This window comes from Symphalangus syndactylus, chromosome 22 (genome assembly GCF_028878055.3).
Source record: "Symphalangus syndactylus isolate Jambi chromosome 22, NHGRI_mSymSyn1-v2.1_pri, whole genome shotgun sequence".
Classification (NCBI taxonomy): Eukaryota; Metazoa; Chordata; class Mammalia; order Primates; family Hylobatidae; genus Symphalangus; species Symphalangus syndactylus.
The window spans coordinates 60,072,446-60,099,360 of record NC_072444.2 but is presented as its reverse complement, the minus strand read 5'-3'; the positions used below and the strand labels follow the sequence as shown (position 1 = coordinate 60,099,360).

Below are 26,915 nucleotides of genomic sequence, written 5' to 3'. Positions count from 1 at the left end.
GGATCAACTGGAAGAAAGCGTATCAGCGATGGAAGACAAAATGAATGAAATGAAGCAAGAAGAAGTTTAGAGAAAAAAGAATAAAAAGAAATGAACAAAGCCTCCAACAAATATGGGACTATGTGAAAAGACCAAATCTATGTCTGATTGGTGTACCTGAAAGTGATGGGGAGAATGGAACCAAGTTGGAAAACACTCTGCAGGATATTATCCAGGAGAACTTCCCCAATTTAGCAAGGCAGGCCAACATTCAAATTCAGGAAATACAGAGAATGCCACAAAGATACTCCTCGAGAAGAGCAACTCCAAGACACACCATTGTCAGATTCACCAAAGTTGAAATGAAGGAAAAAATGTTAAGGGCAGCCAGAGAGAAAGGTCGGGTTACCCACAAAGGGAAGCCCATCAGACTAACAGCAGATCTCTCAGCAGAAACTCTACAAGCCAGAAGAGAGTGGGGGCCAATATTCAACATTCTTAAAGAAAAGAATTTTCAACCCAGAATTTCATATCCAGCCAAACTAAGCTTCATAAGTGAAGGAGAAATAAAATCCTTTACAGACAAGCAAATGCTGAGAGATTTTGTCACCACCAGGCCTGCCCTACCAGAGCTCCCGAAGGAGGCACTAAACATGGAAAGGAACAACCGGTACCAGCCACTGCAAAAACATGCCAAATTGTAAAGACCATCAAGGCTAGGAAGAAACTGCATCAACTAACGAGCAAAATAACCAGCTAACATCATAATGACAGGATCAAATTCACACATAACAATATTAACCTTAAATGTAAATGGGCTCCAATTAATGTAATGCTCCAATTAAAAGACACAGACTGGCAAATTGGATAGAGATTCAAGACCCATCAGTGTGTTGTATTCAGGAAACCCATCTCACATGCAGAGACACACATAGGCTCAAAATAAAGGGATGAAGGAAGATCTACCAAGCAAATGGAAAACAATAAAAGGCAGGGGTTGCAATCCTAGTCTCTGATAAAACAGACTTTAAGCCAACAAAGATCAAAAGAGACAAGGCCATTACATAATGGTAAAGGGATCAATTCAACAAGAAGAGCTAACTATCCTAAATATATATGCACCCAATACAGGAGCGCCCAGATTCATAAAGCAAGTCCTTAGTGACCTACAAAGAAACTTAGACTCCCACACAATAATAATGGGAGACTTTAACACCCCACTGTCAACATTAGACAGATCAACGAGACACAAAGTTAACAAGGATATCCAGGAATTGAACCCAGCTCTGCACCAAGCGGACCTAATAGACATCTACAGAACTCTCCACCCCAAATCAGCAGAATATACATTCTTTTCAGCACCACACCACACCTATTCCAAAATTGAACACATAGTTGGAAGTGAAGCTCTCCTAAGCAAATGTAAAAGAACAGAAATTATAACAAACTGTCTCCCAGAACACAGTGCAATCAAACTAGAACTCAGGATTTAGAAACTCACTCAAAACCGCACAACTACATGGAAACTGAGCAACCTGCTCCTGAATGACTACTGGGTACATAACGAAATGAAGGCAGAAATAAAGATGTTCTTTGAAACCAACGAGAACAAAGACAGAACATACCAGAATCTCTGGGACACATTCAAAGCAGTGTGTAGAGGGAAATTTATAGCACTAAATGCCCACAAGAGAAAGCAGGAAAGATCTAAAATTGACACCCTAACATCACAAATAAAAGAACTAGAGAAGCAAAAGCAAACACATTCAAAAGCTAGCAGAAGGCAAGAAATAACTAAGATCAGAGCAGAACTGAAGGAAATAGAGACACAAAAAACCCTTCAAAAAATCAATGAATCCAGGAGCTGATTTTTTGAAAAGATCAACAAAATTGATAGACTGCTAGCAAGACTAACAAAGAAGAAAAGAGAGAAGAATCAAACAGATGGAATACAAAACGACAAAGGGTCTATCACCACCGATCCCACAGAAATACAAACCACCATCAGAGAATACTATAAACACCTCTACGCAAATAAACTAGAAAATCTAGAAGAAATGGGTAAATTCCTTGACATATACACCCTCCCAAGACTAAACCAGGAAGAAGTTGAATCCCTGAATAGACCAATAACAGGCTCTGAAACTGAGGCAATAATTAATAGCTTACCAAACCAAAAAATGTCCAGAACCAGACGGTTTCACAGCCAGATTCTACCAGAGGTACAAGGAGGAGCTGGTACCATTCCTTCTGAAACTATTCCAATCAATAGAAAAAGAGGGAATCCTCCCTAACTCATTTTATGAGGCCAGCATCATCCTGATACCAAAGCCTAGCAGAGACACAACAAAAAAAGAGAATTTTAGACCAATATCGTTGATGAACACTGGTGCAAAAATCCTCAATAAAATACTGGCAAACCGAATCCAGTAGCACATGAAAAAGCTTATCCACCATGATCAAGTGGGCTTCATCCCTGGGATGCAAGGCTGGTTCAACATATGCAAATCAATAAACGTAATCCAGCATATAAACAGAACCAACAACAAAAACCACATGATTATCTCAATAGATGCAGAAAAGGCTGTTGACAAAATTCAACAACTCTTCATGCTAAAAACTCTCAATAAATTAGGTATTGATGGGACGTATCTCAAAATAATAAGAGGTATCTATGACAAACCCACAGCCAATATCATACTGAGTGGACAAAAACTGGAAGCATTCCCTTTGAAAACTGGCACAAGACAGGGATGCTCTCTCTCACCACTCCTATTCAACATAGTGTTGGAAGTTCTGGCCAGGGCAATCAGGCAGGAGAAGGAAATAAAGGGCATTCAATTAGGAAAAGAGGAAGTCAAATTGTCCCTGTTTGCAGATGGCATGATTGTATATCTAGAAAACCCCATCATCTCAGCCCAAAATCTCCTTAAGCTGAACAACTTCAGCAAAGTCTCAGGATACAAAATCAATGTGCAAAAATTACAAGCATTCTTATGCACCAATAACAGACAAACAGAGAGCCAAATCATGAGTGAACTCCCATTCACAATTGCTTCAAAGAGAATAAAATACCTAGGAATCCAACTTTCAAGGGACATGAAGGACCTCTTCAAGGAGAACTAGAAACCACTGCTCAGTGAAATAAAAGAGGATAGAAACAAATGGAAGAACATTGAATGCTCATGGGTAGGAAGAATCAATATCGTGAAAATCCCATACTGCCCAAGGTAATTTATAGATTCAATGCCATCCCCATCAAGCTACCAATGACTTTCTTCTCAGAATTGGAAAAAACTACTTTAAAGTTCATATGGAACCAAAAAAGAGCCCACATCGCCAAGTCAATCCTAAGCCAAAAGAACAAAGCTGGAGGCATCACGCTACCTCACTTCAAACTATACTACAAGGCTACAGTAACCAAAACAGCATGGTACTGGTACCAAAACAGAGATATAGACCAATGGGACAGAACAGAGCCCTCAGAAATAATGCCACGTATCTACAACTATCTGATCTTTGACAAACCTGACAAAAACAAGAAATGGGGAAAGGATTCCCTATTTAATAAATGGTGCTGGGAAAACTGGCTTGCCATATGTAGAAAGCAGGAAGTGGATCCCTTCCTTACACCTTATACAAAAATTCATTAAAGATGGATTAAAGACTTACATGTTAGACCTAAAACCATAAAAACCCTAGAAGAAAACCTAGGCAATACCATTCATGACATAGGCATGGGCAAGGACTTCATGTCTAAAACACCAAAAGCAATGGCAACAAAAGCCAAAATTGACAAATGGGATCTCAGTAAGCTAAAGAGCTTCTGCAGAGCAAAAGAAACTACCATCAGAGTGAACAGGCAACCTACAGAATGGAAGAAAATTTTTGCAATCTACTCATCTGACAAAGGGCTAATATCCAGAATCTACAATGCACTCAAACAAATTTACAAGAAAAAAACAAACAACCCTATCAAAAAGTGGGCAAAGGATATGAACAGACACTTCTCAAAAGAAGACATTAGGCCAAAAGACACATGAAAAAATGCTCATCATCACTGGCCATCAGAGAAATGCAAATCAAAACCACAGTGAGATACCATCTCACACCAGTTAGAATGGCCATCATTAAAAAGTCAGGAAATAACAGGTGCTGGAGAGGATGTGGAGAAATAGGAACACTGTTACACTGTTGGTGGGACTGTAAACTGGTTCAACCATTGTGGAAGTCAGTGTGGTGATTCCTCAGGGATCTAGAGCTAGAAATACCATTTGACCCAGCCATCCCATTACTGGGTATATACCCAAAGGATTATAAATCATGCTGCTATAAAGACACGTGCACACGTATATTTATCGTGGCACTATTCACAATAGCAACGACTTGGAACCAACCCAAATGTCCAACAATGATAGACTGGATTAAGAAAATGTGGCACATATACACCATGGAATACTATGCAGCCATAAAAAAATGATGAGTTCACGTCCTTTGTAGGGACATGGATGAAGCTGGTAACTATCATTCTCAGCAAACTATCGCAAGGACAAAAAACCAAACACCGCATGTTCTCACTCATAGGTGGGAATTGAACAATGAGAACACATGGACACAGGAAGGTGAACATCACACACTGGGGCCTGTTGTGTGGTGGGGGGAGGGGGGAGGGATAGCATTAGGAGATATACCTAATGCTAAATTATGAGTTAATGGGTGCAGCACACCAACATGGCACATGTATACATATGTAACAAACCTGTACGTTGTGCACATATACCCTAAAACTTAAAGTATAATAATAATACAATTAAAAAAATAAAAAATTTTAAAAAAAACATAAAAAATAAAAAGAATTTTCAAAAATGAACAAAGCCTCCAGGAAGTTTGGGATTACATTAAATCACCAAATTTAAGAATAATTAAGAATGGCCAGGTGCTGTGACTCATGCCTATAATCCCAGCCCTTTGGGAGGCCGATGGTAGTGGATCACTTGAGGTCAGGAGTTCAAGACCAGCCTGGCCAACATGGTGAAACCCCGTTTGTACTAAAAATACAAAAATTAGCTAGGTGTGGTGGCACGTGCCAGTAATACTAGCTACTTGGGAGGCTGAGGCTGGAGAATCACTTGAATCCAGAAGGCAGAGGTTGCCTTGAGCCAAGATCATGCCACTGCACTCACTCCACCCTGGGTGACAGAGTGAGACTGCATCTCAAAAAAAAAAAGAATTAAGAATAATTGTTGTTCCCGGGGCCAGGCGCGGTGGCTCACGCCTGTATTCCCAGCACTTTGGGAGGCCGAGACAGGTGGATCACCTGAGGTCTTGAGTTCAAGAGCAGCCTGGACAGCATGGTGAAACCCCATCTCTACTAAAAATACAAAAAATTATCTGAGTGCAGTGGTGTGCACCTGTAATCCCAGCTACTCAGGAGGCTGAGGCATGAGAATGGCTTGAACCTGGGAGGCAGAGGTTGCAGTGAGCCAAGAACATACCACTGCACTCCAGCCTGGGTGCCAGAATAATTGGTGTTCCCTAGGAAGAAGAAAAATCTAAAAGTTTGGAAAACTTATTTCAGGGAATAATCAAGGAAACCATCCCTGCCCTTGCTAGAGATCTAGACATCCAAGTACAAGAAGCTCAAAGAACACCCAGGAAATTCATCGCAAAAAGATCATGAAACTAGATCTTGAAACAAATCCTTGAAATACACCAAAACAGAACCTCCTTAAAGCATAAATCTCACAGGGCCTGTAAAACAATGACACAATGGGGTTGGGGCCGGAGGGTGGGAACCCAGGGTATTCAGGCAACAACTAGCACAATTAATAGAATAGTACCTCACATCTCAATACTGACGTTGACTGTAAATGGCCTAAATGCTGTGCTTAAATGATACAGATTGGCAGAATGAATAAGAATTCATCAACCAAGTATCTGCTGTCTTCAGGAGACTCACCTAACACATAAGGATTCACATAAACTTAAGGTAAAGAGGTGCAAAAAGATAGTCCATGTAAATGGACACCAAAAGTGAGCAGGAGTAACTATCCTTTCATCAGAAAAAAACAGACTTTAAAGCAACAACAGTTAAAAGAGACAAACAGGGACATTGTATAATGATGAAAGGACTAGTCCAACAGGAAGGTACCACAATCATAAATATATATGCACCTAACACTGCAGCTCCCAAACTTTTGAAACAATTACTACTAGACCTAAGAAATTGATAGACCACAACACAATAGAGGGAAGCTTCAATACTCCAGTGACAGCACTAGACAGGTCATCAAGACAGAAAGTCAACAAAGAAACGGTAGACTTAACCTATACCCTAGAATAAATGGACATAACAGATATGTACATAACATTCTGCAGTTGTACCCTAGAACAAATGGACTTAACGGATATTTAGAGAACATTCTACCCAACAACTGCAGAATATACATTATATTCATCAGCACATGGAACATTCTCTAAGATAGACCATATGATAGGCCACAAAACAAGCCTTAATAAATTTCAGAAAATCGAATGTTTTTGTTTTTGTTTCTGAGACAGGGTCTCACTCTGTCACCCATGCTGGAGTGCAGTGGCACAGTCGCGACTCACCACAACCTCCGCCTCCTGGGTTCAAGCATTTCTCCTGCCTCAGCCTCCCATGTAGCTGAGATTACAGGCATGCACCACCACTCCCGGCTAATTTTTGTATTTTTAGTAGAGATGGGGTCTCACTATATTGGCTAGGCTGATCTTGAACTTTGGTCCTCAAGTGATCCACCTGACTCGGCCTCCCAAAATGCTAGGATTACAGGTGTGAGCCATCGAGCCCAGCCACAAAAATCAAATATATCAAGTACTCTCTCAGACCACAGTGGGATGAAATTATAAATCAACTCCAGGGCTGGGCACAGTGGCTCACGCCTGTAATCCCAGCACTGTAGGAGGCTGAGGTGGGTAGATCACAAGTTCAGGAGGTCAAGACTGGCCTGGCCAACATGGTGAAACCCCGTCACTACTAAAACTGCAAAAATTAGCCAGGCGCAGTGGCAGGCACCTATAATCCCAGCTGCTTGGCAGGCTGAGGCAGGAGAATCACTTCAACCTGGGCGGCAGAGGCTGCAGTGAGCTGAGATCACGCCACTACACTCCAGCCTGGGCAACAGAGTGAGACTCCGTCTTAAAAACAAAAAAAGAAATCAACTACAAAGGAACCCTCAAAACCAGGCAAATACATGAAAATTAAATAGTCTGTTCCTGAATGATCACTGAGTCAACAATAAAATCAAGATTGAAATTTACAGATTCTTTGAACTGAATGATAATAGTGACACAGCCCATCAAAACCTCTAGGATACAGCAAAAACAGTGCTAAGAGGAAAGATCATAGCATTAAATGCCTGCATCAAAAACTCTGAAAGAGCAGTAATAAGACAATCCAAGGTCATAACTCCAGAAACTAGAGAAACAAGAATAAATCAGACCCAAACCCAGCAGAAGAAAAGACATAACAAAAGTCAGAGCAGAAGTAAATGAAATTGAAACAACACACACACACACACACACACACGATAAATGAAGCAAAAACAGGTTCTTTAAAAATATAAACAAAGTTGATAGATCATTGGTGAGGCTAGCCAAGAAAAGAAGAGACAAGATCCAAGTAGGCTTAATTAGAAATGAAAAAGGAGATACTACAACTGATACCACAGAAATACAAAAGATTATTCAAGGCTGCTGTTAACACCTTTATGTGCAGAAACTAGAAAACCTAGAAGACATGGATAAATTCCTGGAAATATACAACCCTCCTAGATTAAACCAGGAAGAAATAGAGACTGTGAACAGACCGAAAACAAGCAGCAAGATTGAAATGATAATTTAAAAATTGCCAACAAAAAAAATTTCAGGACCAGATGGATTCACAACTGAATTCTATCAGACTTTCAAAGAATTGGTAACAATCCTATTGAAACTGTTCCAAAAGATAAAGTGGGAATCCTCTCTAAATCATTCTATGAAGGCAGTATCACCCTAACACCAAAACCAGGAAAGGATATAACAAAAAATGAAAACTACAGACCAATATTTCTAATGAACACAGATGCAAAAATCCTCAACAAAATACTAGCTAACCAAATCCAACAGTATATCAAAAAGATAATCCACCATGATCAAGTGGGTTTCATATCAGGGATGCTGGGATGGCTTAACACACACAAGCCAATAAATGTGAAACACCACATAAATAGAATTAAAAACAAAAATTACATGATCATCTCAATAGATGCAGAAAAGGCATTTGACAAAATCCAGCATCCTTTTGTGATTAAAACCCTCAGCAAATCATCATAGAGGGGACATATTTTAACGTAATAAAAGCCATCTATGACAAACCTACGGCGAACATTATACTGAATGGGGAAAAGTTGAAAGCATTCCCCCCTGAGAACTGGAACAAGGCAAGGATGCCCACTTTCACCACTTCTATTCAACATAGTATTGAAAGTCCTAGCCAGAGCAGTCAGACAAGAGAAAGAAATAAAGTGCATCCATGTCAGTAAAGAGAAAGTCAAACTGTCATGGTTTGCCAATGATATGATGTATACCCAGAAAACCCTAAAGATTCATCCAGAGAGCTCCTAGATCTGATAAATGAATTCAGTAAAGTTTCAGGATACAAAATCAATGTACACAAATCAGTAGCACTGCTATACACTAACAGTGACCAAGCCAAGAATCAAGTCAAGAACTCAAGCCCTTTTATAATAGCTGCAAAAAAAAAAAAAAAAAAAAAAAAAAAAAAAAGGAAAGAAATATACCTAACCAAGGACCCGAAAGACCTCTACGAGGAAAACTACAAAACACGGCTGAAGGAAATCACAGACGACACTAACAAATGGAAACACGTCAACACATCCCATGCTCATGAATGGGTAGAATCAATATTGTGAAAATAACCATATGGCCAAAAGCAATCAACAAATTCAATGCAATTCCCATCAAAATAACCATCATCATTCTTCACAGAACTAGAAAAAGCAATCCTAAAATTAATATGGAATCAAAAAAGATTCCTCATAGCCAAAGCAAGACTAAGCAAAAAAGAACAAATCCAGAGGCATCACATTACATGACTTTGAACTGTACTATAAGGTTATAGTCACCTAAACAGCATGGTACTTGTATAAAAATGGGCACATAAGACTAATGGTACAGAATAGAGAACCCAGAAATAAAGCTAAATATTTACAGCCAACTGATCTTCAACAAAGCAAACATAAAGATAAAGTGGGGAAAGAACACTCTATTCAATAAATGGTGCTGGGATAATTGGCAAGCCACATGTAGAAGAATGAAACTGGATCCTCATCTCTCACCTTATACATAAATCAACTCAAGATGGATCAAATACTTAAATCTGACCTAAAGCCATAAAAATTCTAGAAGATAACATTGGAAAACCCCTTCTAGATATTGGCCTAGGCAAAGAGTTCATGACCAAGAACCCAAAAGCAAATGCAACAAAAACAAAGATAAATAGATGAGACTTAAATATATGTAAAAGCTTCTGCACAGCAAAAGGAACAGTTAGCAGAGTAAACAGACAACCCACAGAGTGGGAGAAAATCTTCACAAACTGTGCCTCCAACAAAGGACTAATAGCCAGAATCTACAAGGAACTCAAACAAGTCAGCAAGAAAATAATAATAATAATCCCATCAAAAAGTGGGCTAAGGACATGAATAGACAATTCTCAAAAGAAGATATGCAAATGGCCAAAAAAATGAAAAAATGCTCATCATCACGTATTATCAGGGAAATGCAAATTAAAACCATAGTGCGATACCACCTTGTTCCTGTAAGAATGGCTATCATTTAAAAATCAAAACATAAGGCCGAGTGCAGTGGCTCACGCCTGTACACTTTAGGAGGCCAAGGCAGGCAGATCACTTGAGTCCAGGAGTTTGAGACCAGGCTGGCCAACATGGTGAAACCCCGTCGCTACTAAAAATATAAAAATTAGCCAGGTATAGTGGCGTGCGCCTGTAGTCCCAGATACCTGGGAGGTTGAGAAAGGAGAATTGCGTGAACCCAGGATGTGGAGGTTGTTGTGAGTCAGGATTGCACCACTGCACTCCAGCCTGAGTGACAAAGTCAGACTCCCTCTCAAAAAGAAAAAGAAAATGCAAAGGCATAAGAATGATACAGTGGGACTTTGGGGACTTGGGGGAAGGGTGAGAGAGGTGTAAGGGATAAAAGACTACACACTGGGTGCAGTGTACACTGCCCAGGTGATGGGTGCACCATAATCTCAGAAATCACACCTAAAGAACATATCCATGTAACCGAACACCACCTGTTTCCCCAAAAACCTAATAAAAATAAATAATAAAACAATGGAACATTTTTTAAAATAATGATGATAAATAGTAAACAAAGGAATGAACCAAAAATAATCAATGTTACCAGTACAAAGTCAATTAGTGGAGAATCTGCGATAATTAGGAGAATTCTTTTCTTCTATATCATTATTTTTGTTGCTTTGTAATGTATGTTGAGAATACAATGGATGAAAATGAACAAATTCTTCAGATTTGTGATCAGCATAATATTCTCCTAGAAAAAAAACAGATACATGTGTTACATATGGTCTAGCCATCTCTCAATTCAAGTGCATAACAACAGGTACATCACAACAATGCCTTATTTTTAGAAGAAACCATTTTGGGAGAAATGCCAGTTATTTTTCTATGAAAAGGATTAAAGCCAACCCATAATTTAAAATTTCTTGTCACTAGAGGGATGGCAGCATTCCTTCATGCCTTAACAACTTTCCAGAAGGCAAATTACTTTAAACACGTTTTCCTTATGCACAAAGTGTGTTTCCTCTTTAATTGCCTCAGCAGCTTAGCACAGGTGGAATCCTATTTATAATATTCAGTGAGGTATAATGAGGCCACTGCAATATTCCCTGCTGCACAGGGTCTGGGAAGATATGAGACTGAAGAGTGCTTCTTCTTGTGCCAGTTCTGTAGTTTCGGAAAGGATCTCTGGCTCTGAACTGGGGACACTCTGCCTCCTCTTCATTAGCAGGAAATAGTCAGCAATAATCAATACAGTGCAAATAAAATAATAATGTTACCATTTTAGAGGATGAAAGAGTATGTTAGCTATATGGAGATGTGGCATGGAGGAAGGCTTTATTAAAGATAAGGAAATAATCCACTTGAGAAGGAGTGTTGTAAGGTTTTTGAGGTGGCAAAAATGGGTAGGTTGGAATCACAAATAGAGGAGTTTACCATAGAAAATAAGAAATAACCTCTCTGCCAGTCACAGTGGCTCACGCCTGTAATCCCAGCACTTTGGGAGGCCAAGGCGGGTGGATCACCTGAGGCCGAGAGTTTGAGACCAGCCTGACCAACATGGAGAAACCTCGTTTCTACTAAAAATACAAAATTAGCCATGCGTGGTGGTGCGTGCCTGTAATCCCAGCTGCTCAGAAGGCTGAGGCAGGAGAATTGCTTGAACCCAGGAGGCAGAGGTTGCAGTGAGCCAAGATTGCACCATGGCACTCCAGCCTAGGCAACAAGAGCAAAACTCTGTCTCAAAAAAAAAAAAAAAAAGAAAAAAGAAAAAAAGAAGAAATAACCTCTCTTGTTACAAAAGGAAAGGAAGTGAGGATGAGTAAAGTAAGGAAAGGTAACAGAATTCTCAGATGTGATTCTATTTTCTTTGGGCAAGGGGTGGTTTGAGAGCCAGGAGTCATAGGTTATGATTTCGAAGGAAGTGGAAGAGGTTGAAATAGTTTTTGCAATTTACTGGAGAAATATGCTAATAATAAGAGCTAATACTTTCATAATATTCACTATGTGCCAAGCACTAATCCAAGCATATTTCGTGGACTAACTTATTTAATTTTCACCACAACCCTATGCGGTGTAGGTACTTTTATCTTCTTTTATAGATGAGAAAATTAAAGCACAGAGATTAAGTGACTTTCTCAATGTCTCTCACAATATAAATGATGGAGCTAGGATTCATACCCAGACTGTCTGGCTCCAGAGTCCATGTGCTTAGCCATCATTCAACAAGGATAGCTTAATAGACATAATATTTGTTAGTGACCATGGATTAATGTGTTACCTGTTTTTCTATTAGTGATTTTTTTTAAGGGTCAGGGTCTCGCTCTGTTGCCCAGGCTGGAGTGCAGTGGTGTGATCATGGCTCACTGCATCCTCTAACTTCCGGGCTCAAGCAGTCCTCCCACCGCAGCCTCCTGACTAGCTGGGACTACAGGCATGAGCCATCATGCCTGGCTCCCTATTAGTGATTTTTCAACATCCCGGAATAGGCATGGAAAAGATACAGACTTTAAAGTCTGTACATTCTGTGTATTTTGATTTTTAACACCCAAATAAGGTTTATTCTGTACTTTAGTAGGACAAAGTTGATTATCTTATTGTCATGACTAGTGGATGGAGTTTAGAAATAAATCAAGAATGTTTTTAAAAATTGAATTCGGTTTTAAAAGAATTAGATTAGCTGTTTTGTTTGTTTGAGACAGAGCTTCACTCTGTCACCCAGGCTTTAGTGCAGTGGCACAATCACAGCTCACTGCAGCCTCAACCTCCCAGGCTCAAGCAATCCTTCTGCCCCAGCCTCCCAAGTAGCTGGGAATATAGGCACATGCCACCACACCTGGCTAATTTTTAAATTTTTTGTAAATACAGGCTCCCACTATGTTGCCCAGGCTTGTCTCAAACTCCTGGGCTTGAGCAGTCCTCCTGCCGCAGCCTCCCAAAGTGCTGGGATTATAGCCATGTGTCACTGTGTCTGGCCTAGATTAGCTGTTTTGATCAATGACTTATGATCAAACTTCCATGAAAATAACTTTTTTAAAGCTCATAATACTATTGGCTTTACTTTGTCAAAATTTGGGTAAATTTTGGGTAAATGGAATTATGTCATTCATGGGAATGTTCTCATGTATCCTTGCCAAATTGATAGATTGATTGATAATGATTGCCTTATTATAACTTGTTCTGAAAACTTTATGGAAAGATTTAGGATCCCAGGGTTTTTTGTGAAATTATGTTAGTTAAGATATTAAATTGGAATTGCCTTCTTCACAGGGTATTGTATCCCATCTACTTTTCAGTGTGCTGCTTGTGGAACTCCATCAGTGTCAAAAGATTAAATGTATTAGAAGTATTAGATTTGTATTTGCAGATATATTTATAAGGAAGTAAAATATTCCTTGAGATAAGAAAATAATACTTTTGATAGTTCACTGGAACCATCTTGTGAAGTGAAACTAGTGTTTCTTTGGGAAAATTTGGGCATGAGGCTCTGTAAAAATGTTCAAAGCCCTGACGTTATGGTATGGAAACTGCCAGTCTTCTGAAGGCTGCCTCCTACCAGATTTGAAAATGTTTACTAACAGATTTGAAAATGTTTTTTCAGGCTAATGAAAAAGTTTCTAAATTAAAAACTATCGGCAAAGGGGGAAGGGATACTGGAAGACAATGTCTAGCCTTCCTTTTGTGGTGAGCTGCAGAAGCTAGGTGGGGAGTAAATAAACAATGTGTATTCTCCTTTACTTTGGTACTTGCCTCTGCTTATTTAAGATAATTTTAAAGGATAGAAAGTAAATCAACTGTCACACAAAATAAATAAGTTATTAAGGAACAGTATAAGGTGAGCTAGATAAATGAATAAAAATAAGAGTATATTAACTGATGGATAAATAAAATGCATATATATTCATACAATGGAATATTATTTAACATTAAAAAAAGAAGTGCTGATGTATGCTACAACATGGATTGGAAACCATTACACTAAGTTAAAGAAGCTGTCTCAGAAAACACATATTATATGATTCCATTTATATGGAACGTCCAAAAGAGTCAAATCCATAGAGACAGAAAGTTAATTAGTGTTTACCTAGAGCTGAAATGATGGGGAACTGGGGTGTGACAGCTGAGAGGTAAAGGAATTCTTTTTAGGGTAATGAAAAGGTCCTAACATTGTTAGGTTGTGATTGTTGTGATGATACACAATTCTGCAAATGTACTAAAAGCCATTGAATTGCACACTTTAAAAGAGTGAATTTTATGGTATGTGAATTATATGCCAGTGAAGCTGTTTTTTAAAAAAGAGAGAGAACCCAGGTTCTTCTGTCTTCTGTTGTCTGACCTAGTTCACTGCTTGCCCTCAACAGCTCCTATTATAGCGCCAAGATGACTGCTGCATTCTGGGATATCAGATATCAGGTGCAGCCCATAATGTCCAAAGCAAGGAAAAGTGTTCCTAAGAGTGCCTTTGTCAGGGAGGATGTTTTTTTGAAACCCCCAGCAGACTCCTCAGGTGTCATATTAGTCGGAATCATTTGCAAGGGAAATGAAAATGCTAGGTTTGCTTAGACCAATCACAATTCACCGGTGACTAAGAAGACATTAAAAGAGCTTTAAAAAAAAAAAAAAAAAGCTTAAAAGGTCATGCGATACCTGAACAAAACTATCATTTGATTGGGTTCTGAGGACTTCAGGACTTAAAGGGAAGCTTCCTTTGTGCTCACATTCTCTTAGCTACAAGTTATAGCTGTTAAAGAAAAGATTATTCTGACTTGTTAAAACAGTAGGGAAGACTACTCAAGACTATTGCAGTAGAGGTCAACTCTTTTGCAATAGACGAGAGAGGTTGAGCTCAATTCCAAACACAAGGACAAGTAGAGATTTATAGCCAGCGAGTAGGTTGAGAGAGTTGATGAATGGAAAATTACTAAGAGGAGACATCAAGGGTAAGGGGATTTTTGCTAAAGACAGGCCGAGGGTTTATACATCAAAGGTGCGGAATAAGGAACTAGATCCAATATCACGAGTGCGGGGATTTTCACTGAAATGACTTAGTGGGGTTCCTATAAGACCGGGCTCTGCAGGCGTGGCAAGGACAGGATGGACACCGAAGGCCAAGGTGAGGGCTTGGTTGCAAAGAGGGCTCAGGAGAGCCTAACTAAAGTTAGATCAAAGGAGAGTGTTTGTCATAGCTCAGGTTTGAAGTTTTTGTCTTTCTTTTTTTTCTTTCTTATTATTTGTTTAAAAGCCAACAATTTGAAATCAAATAACTTTTATCAGGTCTTTAGTGCAGTATAGATTTTTCTTTAACTACTTTGACTTCAGAAAGTAAGATGTGTACCTCTTCACTGAAAAAAAAATCATGAATATTCTCTTCATTGTTGTATTTTATTTAATTAATTAATTTATTTTTTGAGATAGAGTTTTACTCTTGTTGCCCAGGATGGAGTGCAATGGCATGATCTCAGCTCACCACAACCTCTGCCTCCCAGGCTCAAACGATTCTCCTGCCTCAGCCTCCCAAGTAGCTGGGACCACAGGCATGTGCCATCACACCCGGCTAATTTTATACTTTTAGTAGAGACGGGGTTTCTCCGTGTTGGTCAAGCTGGTCTCGAACTCCCGACCTCAGGTGATCCACCCACCTTGGCCTCCCAAAGTGCTGGGATTACAGGCATGAGCCACCATGCCTGGCCTGCATTTTTTTAAATAAGATATAATGTATAGTCTTCATTAATTACTTAAATTAGATCTTCGACTAACAGGCTTATTACTAACAGATCAATTCTAGTAAAATAAAATAGAGTTTTGAACACATGCATTTTCTGCAACTTCTGTGAAACCTGAACCGACATAACCAAGATGCTGATTATTATGAGGACCTGCCATTCCACATACTATGTACTTAAGATCGTTTGGAAGCAAATTCCTGTTCAGATAATTTAAAATCTGACAATGCAGTGATAGTTTTTATTAGGATAAAATCAAAATAGTTAAAATGCATGCATAGTACATTTTAAAATGAAAATCTATTTAATCCCCATCTTAAGAACCTAAGAGAATCCCAAAAGTTCATTTGTTACTTTTGATGTTTTGGTATTCCCAACACATTTTCTCCTAAAAAGCAGTATCACAAATGATGGTTAAGTTGCTTTATTAGTCCTAAGAGCCTATTTAGTCAGTTATGTAATTGAACTTTATAATAATGTTAGTAACTGTAAACCTTTTTGAAGCAAAGGGGGCTTGAACTTTGGCATCGGCATCTCTGGTTGTGATGGAAGCAGGTGATATCAGTGGAGGAGACTCTAAGAAAAATTGCTCACTTGGGAAGAGGAGGGGGAATCCATCTGAGACTAGAGGTTTAGCAATTATATAGTCTGGACTGGATAGTAATGAATGTACCTTAAAAGTACTCCATCTTGACATGTACATTTTGAAAGGCTTATCACAGTAAATATAGCTCTTTAGGCAAATATGCACTTTATTAAAGTGGTTCAGTTGCCATGACAACATATCCGGAATTTATAGCTCCTTGTTTTGACAGTACTTCATTTCCACTTTCCAAGGCACTGAAATCCAAGGCTAAAGTTCTTAACAGCCCCTACTCTCATTGTATGATGAATTTCTGTGGTTTAGAAAACTTAGACATGCAAAATGTAGTTTGCAGAATCTGTCATGTGACTTTATAGTCATATATATGAATTTTAAATAGGCATTTTTCAGTTTTGAAATGCCTCCTTTATAATTTTTTATTATTGCCAAAGCTACATAGTATCATAGTTTAATGACCAGAGATCCAAAAAATAACAGTCCCCTAACCTTATTTCCCAAAGGCAACAACTTTCTTTTCTTTGAGCTGATTTTTTTTAGTATTTACTTCAAATCCCTCAACACCATACTTATATTGCTGCTTAGTTTGTATTACTATTTGCTTTGTAATTTAAGCTGTCATCAATTGGCTTCTTAATATGGAAGATTAAAGTTTTGCCCTGTCCCCTGTTGCCCCACTCTCACACACATATCTTTCTGTTATTTCCATCCTTCCATGAAAGTTATAATCATAGTTTTACTGATTTTATAGGAACTTATTACCAATTTTGGCTTGATCAGTATTCACCATGTTTATTATTAGAACCATATTTATAACATTTACAGGTGAAACATGGTATGCTATGGATATGTTTTCTTCCACAACTCATTTTATTTTCTTTGGCATTAATAATTATAAAGGTTTTTCTTTTCTTCTTTTATTAGTTTTCTGTATGGTAGTCACTAATCCATCCTCAAAGTTTCCTCTAGTTATTTAACCTCCTCCCTTAAGCATTGTATTAATCTCATCTTCTTAAAGAAATTTCCCCGGGTTCCTTCTGATTAGCTCCAGTCTGAACTGTTACTCCTTAGGCCTGCTGCAGAGCTCTCATCCTGGAGATTTTCACCTCTTTCCTTTATATTATTTTCTTTCTTTGTTTACTTCCTGTTTTGTTGGAGCATTTTGTCCAGTAGCCTCCCAAGAAATGGTATATTGGGAGCAAATTATTTGCATTCCTTGCATATTTGAAAATATTACTATTCTATCTGATTTTTAATTAGCTGGATATAAAATTTGGGGAAATCATTTTCTCTCATTTCTGGTATTGGTATTGAGAAATCCAATACAATTCAGAATTGTTATTCTATTCTGATTCTATGAAATCTTTTCTTCCCTTTTCTGGAAGCTTATAGAATCATTTCTTTGTCCCAGTGTTCTAAAATTTCTTGATAATGAGCCTCGTTCTGGGTCTATTTTCATTCAATGTGAAAGACACGTAGTGGGTTTTTTCCATTTTTCATTTTGGAAACTCATGCCCTTCAGTTATGTAGAACTTTATTTCTTTGATGATTTTTGTTAGTTTTCTCTGTTTGTTTTCTGAGACTTTTATTATTCATATATTTTCATACATTGCCCTCATGACCTGATCCCCTAATTATTTTACATTTTATATTTCTTTTTTTTTTTTTTTTTTTTGAGACAGAGTCTCACTGTTGCCCAGGCTGGAGAGCAGTGGTGTAATCTCGGCTCACTGCAACCTCCGCCTCCCAGGTTCAAGCGATTCTCCTGCCTCAGCCTCCCAAGTAGCTGGGATTACAGGCATGTGTCACCACGCCCAGCTAATTTTTGTATTTTTAGTAGAGATGGGGTTTCACCATGTTGGCCAGGCTGTTCTTGAACTCCTGACCTCAAGTGATCTGCCCACCTTGGCTTCCCAAAGTGCTTGGATTACAGGCGTGAGCCCCTGCGCCTGGCCTATATTTTATATTTTCTGTTTACTTTCTGGGAGATTTCGTTAGCTTAATAACCAATGAATTATCCATTTCTGCTATTATATTTTTCATTTCTGACAGTACTTTTATTCCTCTTTATATCTGTTTTTTTTGTAGCATACTGATGTTGTTTTATAAATGCAATCTCTTACACTTTTGTTAGCTCTGTATATTTGATCTGTTCATACATGTTGCTTTCTACAAATATCTATTGATGTTTGGTTGGTTGCTTATATTTACAAGAAAGACACCACTGACTAGAAGCTCTGTGCATGTATATGATTTATAGACTATGGCCTTCAATAAATGGTGATCTGAATGGGATGTCTCCTTGGGAAACCCCTGATAGCAGTATCTTTAGTTTTTTGTCTTGGCTGGTCCGATTCCTTAGAAAAGAATCACTTTATATGATTCTGCTCTCTTGCCTGAAGGACATAAGCCTGTTTCTGTTTTGGGAAGTATAGGGGTAAGAAGGCTGGGACGGGGGGGCAGATCTCAGCATTTATTTTGTAACTTTCATGTAATCCCCATGAGTTTTGTAGGATATACCTATCATCAATATAGGATTCCTCTATCCAAATACCCTGTATTTTATCCACTCCAGAGAATAAGTCTGTAGTTTTCTACCAGAATGGTTATGGTAGTTACCTATTGTATGGAATAGGTAGAGAGAAGGTAAATAGCAGTATTGTACATAATCAACTACTTAAACATTATTTCAGCAGGTCCTCCTAACCACACTCCTACCCCCATTCCAGAGGTGTCATTTTCTGAGCCTTTTTAGATGACTGCAGCATAAATCAAGTGCTTCTCCGCTTTCCATAGCCAGTTTAGGATCTGTGAGATTGGTTAATCAGTTATCAGTCATTGTCTGCTTTTTAGCTTCCAAAGTTTTGTTGCTATTGACTTTTCTCCAGTTCTCTTTGTCCCTTTACACTGCGATCTTTTAAACATAGCATTGAGAAGGAGCAGAAGTTAAATGTGGTCAGCCTGGTATCTTTTTCCAAAATTTCTAAATAACCAGTTTTTAAAAGTTAAAAGATATATATATTCATATTTTAAACTTAATTCATGCTATCCTCTTTAATTCCTATTTACTTCATATCAAATTGATTTTTCACTCTTAATAAGTAACTTGGCCTCAAGTTACCTGTTAATCTGAACTTTTTTTATTTTCTTCCTTCTGTGTCACAGTTATTCGATATGTCCCCCTGTTCTCTCAGACCTCACTACTGTTGTCTTCATCCCATCACTCCAGCCTCTTCTGGAACCTTCTCCATCCCAGAGATAAGCTAAATGACCTCATTTCCATTTCTCTTAATCTGTGCACTCCTTGAACTGCTTATTTGTAAGGCTACCTAAGTTTCTTAAGTAAAAAAAAAAAAAATAAAACTTTCCTTAAACCTTAAGCTTCAGTCCCTGATTTCTTACTGTTTTCAGTCTTCCCTTTTAAAAAAAAATGCTCTTCATCTGATTTTTTTGCTTTCTGTTTTCTCCTTAACTGTGTTCTACTTGGTCTTAAATATAAACTTTTTTGAAAATCACCTTCTAAACAAAACTTCCACCTCCTTCTTGGCCATAGCCTACTTGACTACCTCCTTTCCATTGAAACCCATTGTTATGTTGTTTTTTAATTCTTCTAATTCTTGTCTTCTTCTCATTTAAAATTGCTCAGTTTTTCCCCTTCTTGTCCCTCTTCTTTTACATTTTCCTTATATGTGGGCTTCCACTTCCTTAGGCTACCTAGAGAACAATGCAGCTAAAAGTTCATACTTAGTGATTTTCAAGCCATTTTTCTTGCTTTATTAAAAGTGACAAATTTTAAATAATCATTTTTATGACACTAATAAAGTTTACCTTTTAATATTTAGGCAGGTGCTGTAAAGGATTATATTAAGATGATGCTTCAGAATGATTCGCTTAAATTTCTGGTTTTTGCTCACCATTTAAGCATGCTCCAAGCTTGCACAGAAGCAGTCATCGAAAATAAGGTATGTTGCCATTTTTTAACTAAATACTTTTTAGAATGCATATTTTTACTAAAAATCAGTTGTAGTCTCATAATTGAGGTGTTTTATTTCTTCTTTAGATGATGGTATATAAATTATTACACATTTTTCTTGAAAATTAATATTATATGATGATGATTATATACTATTAAATTTTCTCTTTTCTTAACTGATCTCATAATTTTCCACTGACCAAATTATCTGGATTGATTAAAGATATGCTGCTATGATAGGCTATAGTGTGAATTTTATTTTTGTTCTTGGATATACCGTTTTAGAGTGGTGTAGGCAGTTAAACGTTATACTTTTTATTTACCTACACAGTGGCCTTTGAATGTGGGTGACATAGAGAGGAAACAAAGAATGAATTTGGCCAATGTTAGTACCCAACTGCAGTCATACTATTTAAACTTCCAGGCAGTATATGGAAAATGATTACTAAAATTTAGTGTAGATGCATTTGAAACATATGGCCCAAGTAATTTATCAGGTTAGCTCCATCAAGCCATGTGGCTTTACTGCATCTTCTTAGGTTTACCTTGATTTCCAGTAGTCCACCAGTGAGTGACAACATCTTCCTTTGTTTCTATCAAAGATAAAAGCTTAGTATACATTGTTTAAACATTAGGTAATATGTTCATTAATATTACCAGAGAAATACTTCTAGTGTTTCCTTCATAGGAAGAGTTATAATAAAGTGCTATACATTAAAAGGTACTTTCTCATTGGTTATCATATAGTTTCTGAAAAACACCCTCTAAGAGTTAATTAACCTTAATATTTTTTAAATGATTGGGCAAGAAATTAGATTCATAATATTTTTCTTATTCTGATTCCATTACACTTAAAACTACTGGGATCGATTCCAAGTATAATAGTCTTTTTTTCTTACATCCATTTTACTGATATGTTTAGAATCCCATTTAGCTTTACTAAGAGTTAAAAATGTAGATATAGGCCAGGTGTGGTGGCTCACACCTGTAATCCCAGCACTTTAGGAGGCCGAGGTGGGCAGATCACCTGAGGTCGGGAGTTCGAGACCAGCCTGACAAACATGGAGAAACTCCATCTCTACTAAAAATAAGAATTAGCTGGGCGTAGTGGCACATGCCTGTAATCCCAGCTACTTGGGAGGCTGAGGCAGGAGAATCGCTTGAACCTGGGAGGAGGCAGAGGTTGCAGTGAGCTGAGATCCTGCCATTGCACTCCAGCCTAGGCAATAAGAGCAAAACTTCATCTTAAAAAAAAATGTAGATAATTAAATTAAAATTAAAAATTAAAATGTAGATACTCATGAGGTTGAAGGTGAATTTTTCCCCAACTCTCCCTACCCAGACAATGTATTTTCTTTAGAAAGACCCTCAGAGGATTTTATAATCTTCCTTAATGGCTATTAAATGGTTTACTGGTTAATGTATACTTGTTCTTTGAGGACAGAACATTAATATGGGACATTCTTTTTAATAATTAACTTGGATATTCCCTTATAAAAGTGAATATTCATATGTTCCAACTATTTAAGGCTATATTTTCTATGGCAGTACATATATGAATAAGATTTTTTGAAATTTAAGACTTAACTATTTTTAGAAGTTGAATAATGACTTTTTTTTTTTTTTTTTTTTTTGAGACAGTCTCGCTCAGTCACCCAGGCTGGAGTGCAGTGGCTGGATCTCTGCTCACTGCAAGCTCCGCCTCCCAGGTTCATGCCATAATCCTGCCTCAGCCTCCCAAGTATCTGGGACTACAGGCGCCCGCCACCACGTCCAGCTAATTTTTTTGTATTTTTTTAGTAGAGATGGAGTTTCGCCATGTTAGCCAGGATGGTCGCGATCTCCTGACCTCGTGATCCGTCCTCCTCGGCCTCCCAAAGTGCTGGGATTACAGGTGTGAGCCGCTGCGCCCGGCCAATAATGACTTCTTTTTAGCTATTCTAACACATAGTGATAACCCCCTTTTCTCAACTCAAATCATTCTTAAAGACAACAATGTTCAGTTTAACACTTAATGTTTCCCTACTTTTCAAAAATGTATGTGGGTGCCTCAGTGCCTCACCTCACTGGAGATGACCATATCACATATTTCTTTAAAGTTTAATAATGTGAAAAACCAGAATTAAAAGCTCTATTTTCCGGCCTGGTGTGACGAGGTGGGCGGATCACGAGGTCAGGAGATGGAGACCATCCTGGCTAACACGGTGAAACCCCGTCTCTACTAAAAATACAAAAAATTAGCCAGGTGTGGTGGCAAGCGCCTGTAGTCCCAGCTACTCGGGAGGCTGAGGCAGGAGAATGGCGTGAACCTGGAGGCAGAGCTTGCAGTGAGCAAAGATCGCGCCACTGCACTCCAGCCTGGGCAACAGAGCAAGACTCCGTCTCAAAAAAAAGCTGTATTTTCCCAGTTAATATTTGGGATATTTCAGAAATAAATGTCCTACTCCTCATGAATCCATGATTTGTGGGCAGAATCATCTTTCTCTTTTCTCACATGTCTGGTTGTATTTTCACTTTAGAATTAGTGATCTTATAACTTTAGAGTTAATCTGATCCATGGTTTAAAGTTTGCATGTCAATTTACGTAGAATTTTACTGAAGACAACATTAGCTTAATTCATAAAAGATTTGTGGAGCTTCTGCTATATACAAGGCATTGCCCTTGGCATTGATGGGATGAAGATGAATTAGACATAGACTCTACCCTCAAGTAGCTTAAAAGATTAAAAAAATAAGAAATTGTTATAAGAAGCTATTAAAAAACTTGGTTAAGATTCTTCTTGTATAACATTTACCAATCTGTCACCTTAACCAAGTTCCATTTTGTTATGTGACCATAAAAATAAGCTGTAAAATATATAAAATGAGATGGGTATATAGGGGCTTGTCCTAATTTTGCCGTTTTCCTTGTTAACGCTAGACTCGTTACATTAGGATAGATGGAAGTGTTTCATCTTCAGAAAGAATACATCTGGTTAATCAGTTTCAAAAGGATCCTGACACTCGCGTGGCTATCCTAAGCATTCAAGCTGCTGGCCAGGTAAGAAATTTCAAGTCTAAATTTGGTAATGAAATGTCATTGAAATAAGAAAAAAGGCCATTCACTATAACTTTGGTTTATAAACTTGTAACTTTGTTTCTGGATGCCTTGTGTAACAAATATTAATTCTTCTTCAGAGAGTTCCAGAAAGTGTAATAGAAAGAGGCCTCGATGGCTTTGACACAGATCTAGATTTTCAAGGTATATGTCTTTGAAAGAATATACTTTCAAAGAAGAGTAAGAAGAGTATAGTTAATTTGATTGTAATATTTTTGCGTGACCATTTTTCCTTCCTTTGAATTTGTATAGGCTTCTCCCATACCTGTCTTATATCCAACCCTTCACTTACTTGATTGTGTTGCATTAGGACCTGTGTGGCAAGGTGGCCTGGGGGAAAAGAACTCTTGTCTCAGGACTTTTTATGGAGTGCTTCTGTTTTGTCCCTTAGGATTAAGTTTGAAGGCAAGTAAACAGAAATTCACATTAAGACTGACTTAAATACACAAAGTTTAATTCTCTTATGTAGACAGTCCAGGCCTAGCCTGATGTTTGCACAAAGTCCTTAGGACCTACACCCCTTCTCGCTTTCTGCTTTACCACTCTTAGCAAGTATGTCTTATCTAAAAGGGCTGCTAGAGTTCCATCTTACCTGCAGTCTAAGCAGCTACCTGGAGAAAAGCACACTGCATCTCTTATAGTTAGTCCCACAACCACACCTAATTTCAAGGGAAGCTGGGAAGAGTATTCTTTATTCCACGTAGCCCTGCTAAAAATTGGGTGTTATTTTACAAAGGAATAAGAGAAGGATAGATATTAGGGAAAGTAATGGCAGTCTCTGCCACAGTAGGTAAGAGGGGATCTTCTGGACTGTTTTTCTGCTAACATTCTAAAATACTTTGTTGTAAATGTCTAAGCTAGGACATTTAACATAGGGAAAAGTAATTGGGCATACTGCTGTTCAACCAAGCTGGTACATGCCAAAGATCTGCTTTTACTCAGCTAATTAAAGTATATAAAATTATATACAGAGAGAAACTTTATGAGGATGAAGCAGTTCCACAACTCTCTGGGAGTTCTAACCAAAAGGAGGGTTGTCTCAATGCTTCCCTCATGTTCAGTTAAACTTCCAATAATCGGAGTTATTTATCTGTTAGACTATTCCAGCCATAGAGAATATCATCAAAAAGGGCTTAGAATTAGAAATGAAGTACTTAGAGCTGGGGAGGTGCTAAGTTGGAGAAAGCCAGACAGGAGAGTCTAGGACTTTTTAAAATTAATAATGTATGGGGCACTTACATTTTATTCAAGGCTGTACTTCTGAAGACCTTATATAAATCAAGACTCATGTACTTGAGGACTGATATCTCCATAGGAATAAAGGAAAGTAGAAAGGTCTTTGTTCTTGGTACTCTGAATCTTATATTATAGTTTAGCAGCTGCTTAGAGTGGTATTGATCTTGCCAACATATTTTCCCTTTATGCTTGTATAGTCAAATGATGTTTTTTATAAAATTAAAGATGTCTCTCTTTTTAAATACTACTTTTTATTTTTTCAGCATTATTTCTAATATTCTGTGGCATTTTCAGTCCTAAATAGCAGCACAGTTTAATATATTTGTCTCTGTATTTTTATTACCTCTAACTTCTTTTTCAGATACTGATTTTCAGTAAATTTTTCAACTTGAGAACTAGTACCACCATTTAACTAATGTTAGCATGATTTTGTTATGTGACATGAAAATATTTTAAGTGAAAATAACATATCAAAATAGTAGCATAGCAGTCACAAAAGTCACTCACAGGAGTTTGGTGCATGTGAACAACAAACAGCATTGATTAAATAATACTCAAAAAAAATGGCAGGTATTTCTGTTTACCACCTAATGTCATTTTACTGCTATATGGCTATAGCATAAGCGTGGTTCACATTTCATTCAGCCTACCAACATTAAAGTCATGCATTTTTTGACACATTTTTTAGTTTAACACATTTTTTAGTTTGAGGATTTTGCATTATTTCATATATTGATTATAAAGCAAGACTTAGTTAATATTTTTATGTCACACTATTTGAAATTCATGAAAATGCAGTTGTACAGAAAATGCAATTGCATTGTATATATTGAGACATAGGCAGTAAATTTCAGGTCTTCGGAATATAACATCACAGGAAGAAAATAGTATAACCAGAGACGTTATTTTCTTGCTTTATAACATGACAGTGTAAGTTAAATGAAGAGGATGTAAATGCTCTTTGCTTAGTTGCTATAGATACCATATGTTGGAAATTGTATTCTCATTTGTAAAGTATTTTATTAGATTTTCCAGTGGTAATGTGAATCTGTTCATCATCAGAGAATAAAGTGATTTAGTTTATATACTTCCATCAAGGTGACTTGAAATTTTGAAATACCTTTCAAATGTGTTTTTTGTAGTTCACCTAGCTATGTTGCATTAAACATTCTTCATTTGCCTTTCATGAATTAAATCTTAATTTGGCCTAAAATAAACAACTAATTTGTTTTCAAGTCCTTCAGTATTCTCCATTTAACATGTTCAGACTTTATTATATATGGCTGTATGTTACATTCTCAATTTATTTGCATCTCAATTTATTTGCTTTATTTCACTTAGGGATTAACATTTACTGCGGCAAGTCATGTTGTATTTGCTGAACTGTATTGGGACCCTGGACATATAAAACAAGCAGAAGACCGAGCTCACAGAATTGGCCAGTGCAGTTCTGTGAATATTCACTACCTTATTGCAAATGGAACTCTAGACACCCTTATGTGGGGAATGTTGAATCGCAAGGTAAAGCTTGAATTTAAATCAAGTTAGCAGCTTACTTATTATTAACCATAGCCAATGTGAGTTAAGAGGCTGAGTTTTAGTGTTTTCAGGCAAAGGATACTTAAGTACATCAAGATAATGATGATAATAGAGACCAAGGTAAGAAAAGGCTTCAATAGTAGTACCTTGCCTGCTCTCCTCTGTAATAAGAGAGGCATGAACTTCCACATATTCCTATTATCTTCCAAGCCCTTCTACTACTTTAGAGGTACAATGATGGGGTTGGCTAGCAAGGAAACGTAATGTTTCAAGCCCCAAGTCCTTTGCATAACCTAAGAATAAACCTTTTCTAGAAGAATTCTTGAGTTCCAAGCTAATTTTGGACAGAAGGTAGCCTGTACCCAGACTCTAGAAAATGTAGGAATGACATTGCTTGCTCTGTCCTCTCAGCTGTCTCTTTTCCTCAGTCTTGACAATGTTTATAGAAAGGACTTGACTAAGGATTAGATGGTTTCTGGCTGGGCGCGGTGGCGCATGCCTCTAATCCCAGCACTTTGGGAGGTCGAGACGGGTGGATCACCTGAGGTCAGGAGTGTGAGACCAGCCTGGCCAACATGGTGAAACCCTGTCTCTACTAAAAATACAAAAATATTAGCTGAGCATGGTAGCAGATGCCTGTAATCCCAGCTACTTGGGAGCCTGAGGCAGGAGAATTGCCTGAACCTAGGAGGTGGAGGTTGCAGTGAGCTAAGATCGCACCATTGCAACAATTGAACTCCAGCCTGGGTGACAGAGCAAGACTCTGTCTCAAAAAAAAAAAAAAAAAAAAAAAAAAGATTAGATTATTTCTGAGTTTGTTTGGGCAGCCATAACAAAGTACCAATCTATATTGGGTAGTTTATAAATAACAGAAATTTATTTCTTATACTTCTGGAGGCTA

At 37.8% G+C, this 26,915-nt stretch overlaps 1 protein-coding gene and 1 long non-coding RNA gene across 14 annotated transcripts in view; one reads left to right on the top strand and one right to left on the bottom strand.

The window, feature by feature from the left end:
• Window positions 1-26,915, bottom strand: part of LOC134735541 (uncharacterized) — a 130,114-nt gene that overhangs the window by 8,188 nt on the left and 95,011 nt on the right. For both annotated transcript variants that reach the window (XR_010118735.1, XR_010118736.1), the window contains one exon: window positions 10,450-10,599. This is a non-coding gene — a long non-coding RNA (uncharacterized lncRNA). The remainder of the gene's footprint in view (window positions 1-10,449; window positions 10,600-26,915) is intronic.
• ZRANB3 (zinc finger RANBP2-type containing 3) overlaps window positions 1-26,915 on the top strand; it is a 307,089-nt gene that overhangs the window by 207,415 nt on the left and 72,759 nt on the right. For all 12 annotated transcript variants that reach the window (XM_063630970.1, XM_063630972.1, XM_063630968.1 and 9 more), the window contains 3 exons: window positions 20,012-20,131; window positions 23,063-23,182; window positions 25,817-25,996. In XM_063630970.1, the coding sequence (XP_063487040.1) occupies window positions 20,012-20,131; window positions 23,063-23,182; window positions 25,817-25,996 (420 nt within the window). The remainder of the gene's footprint in view (window positions 1-20,011; window positions 20,132-23,062; window positions 23,183-25,816; window positions 25,997-26,915) is intronic.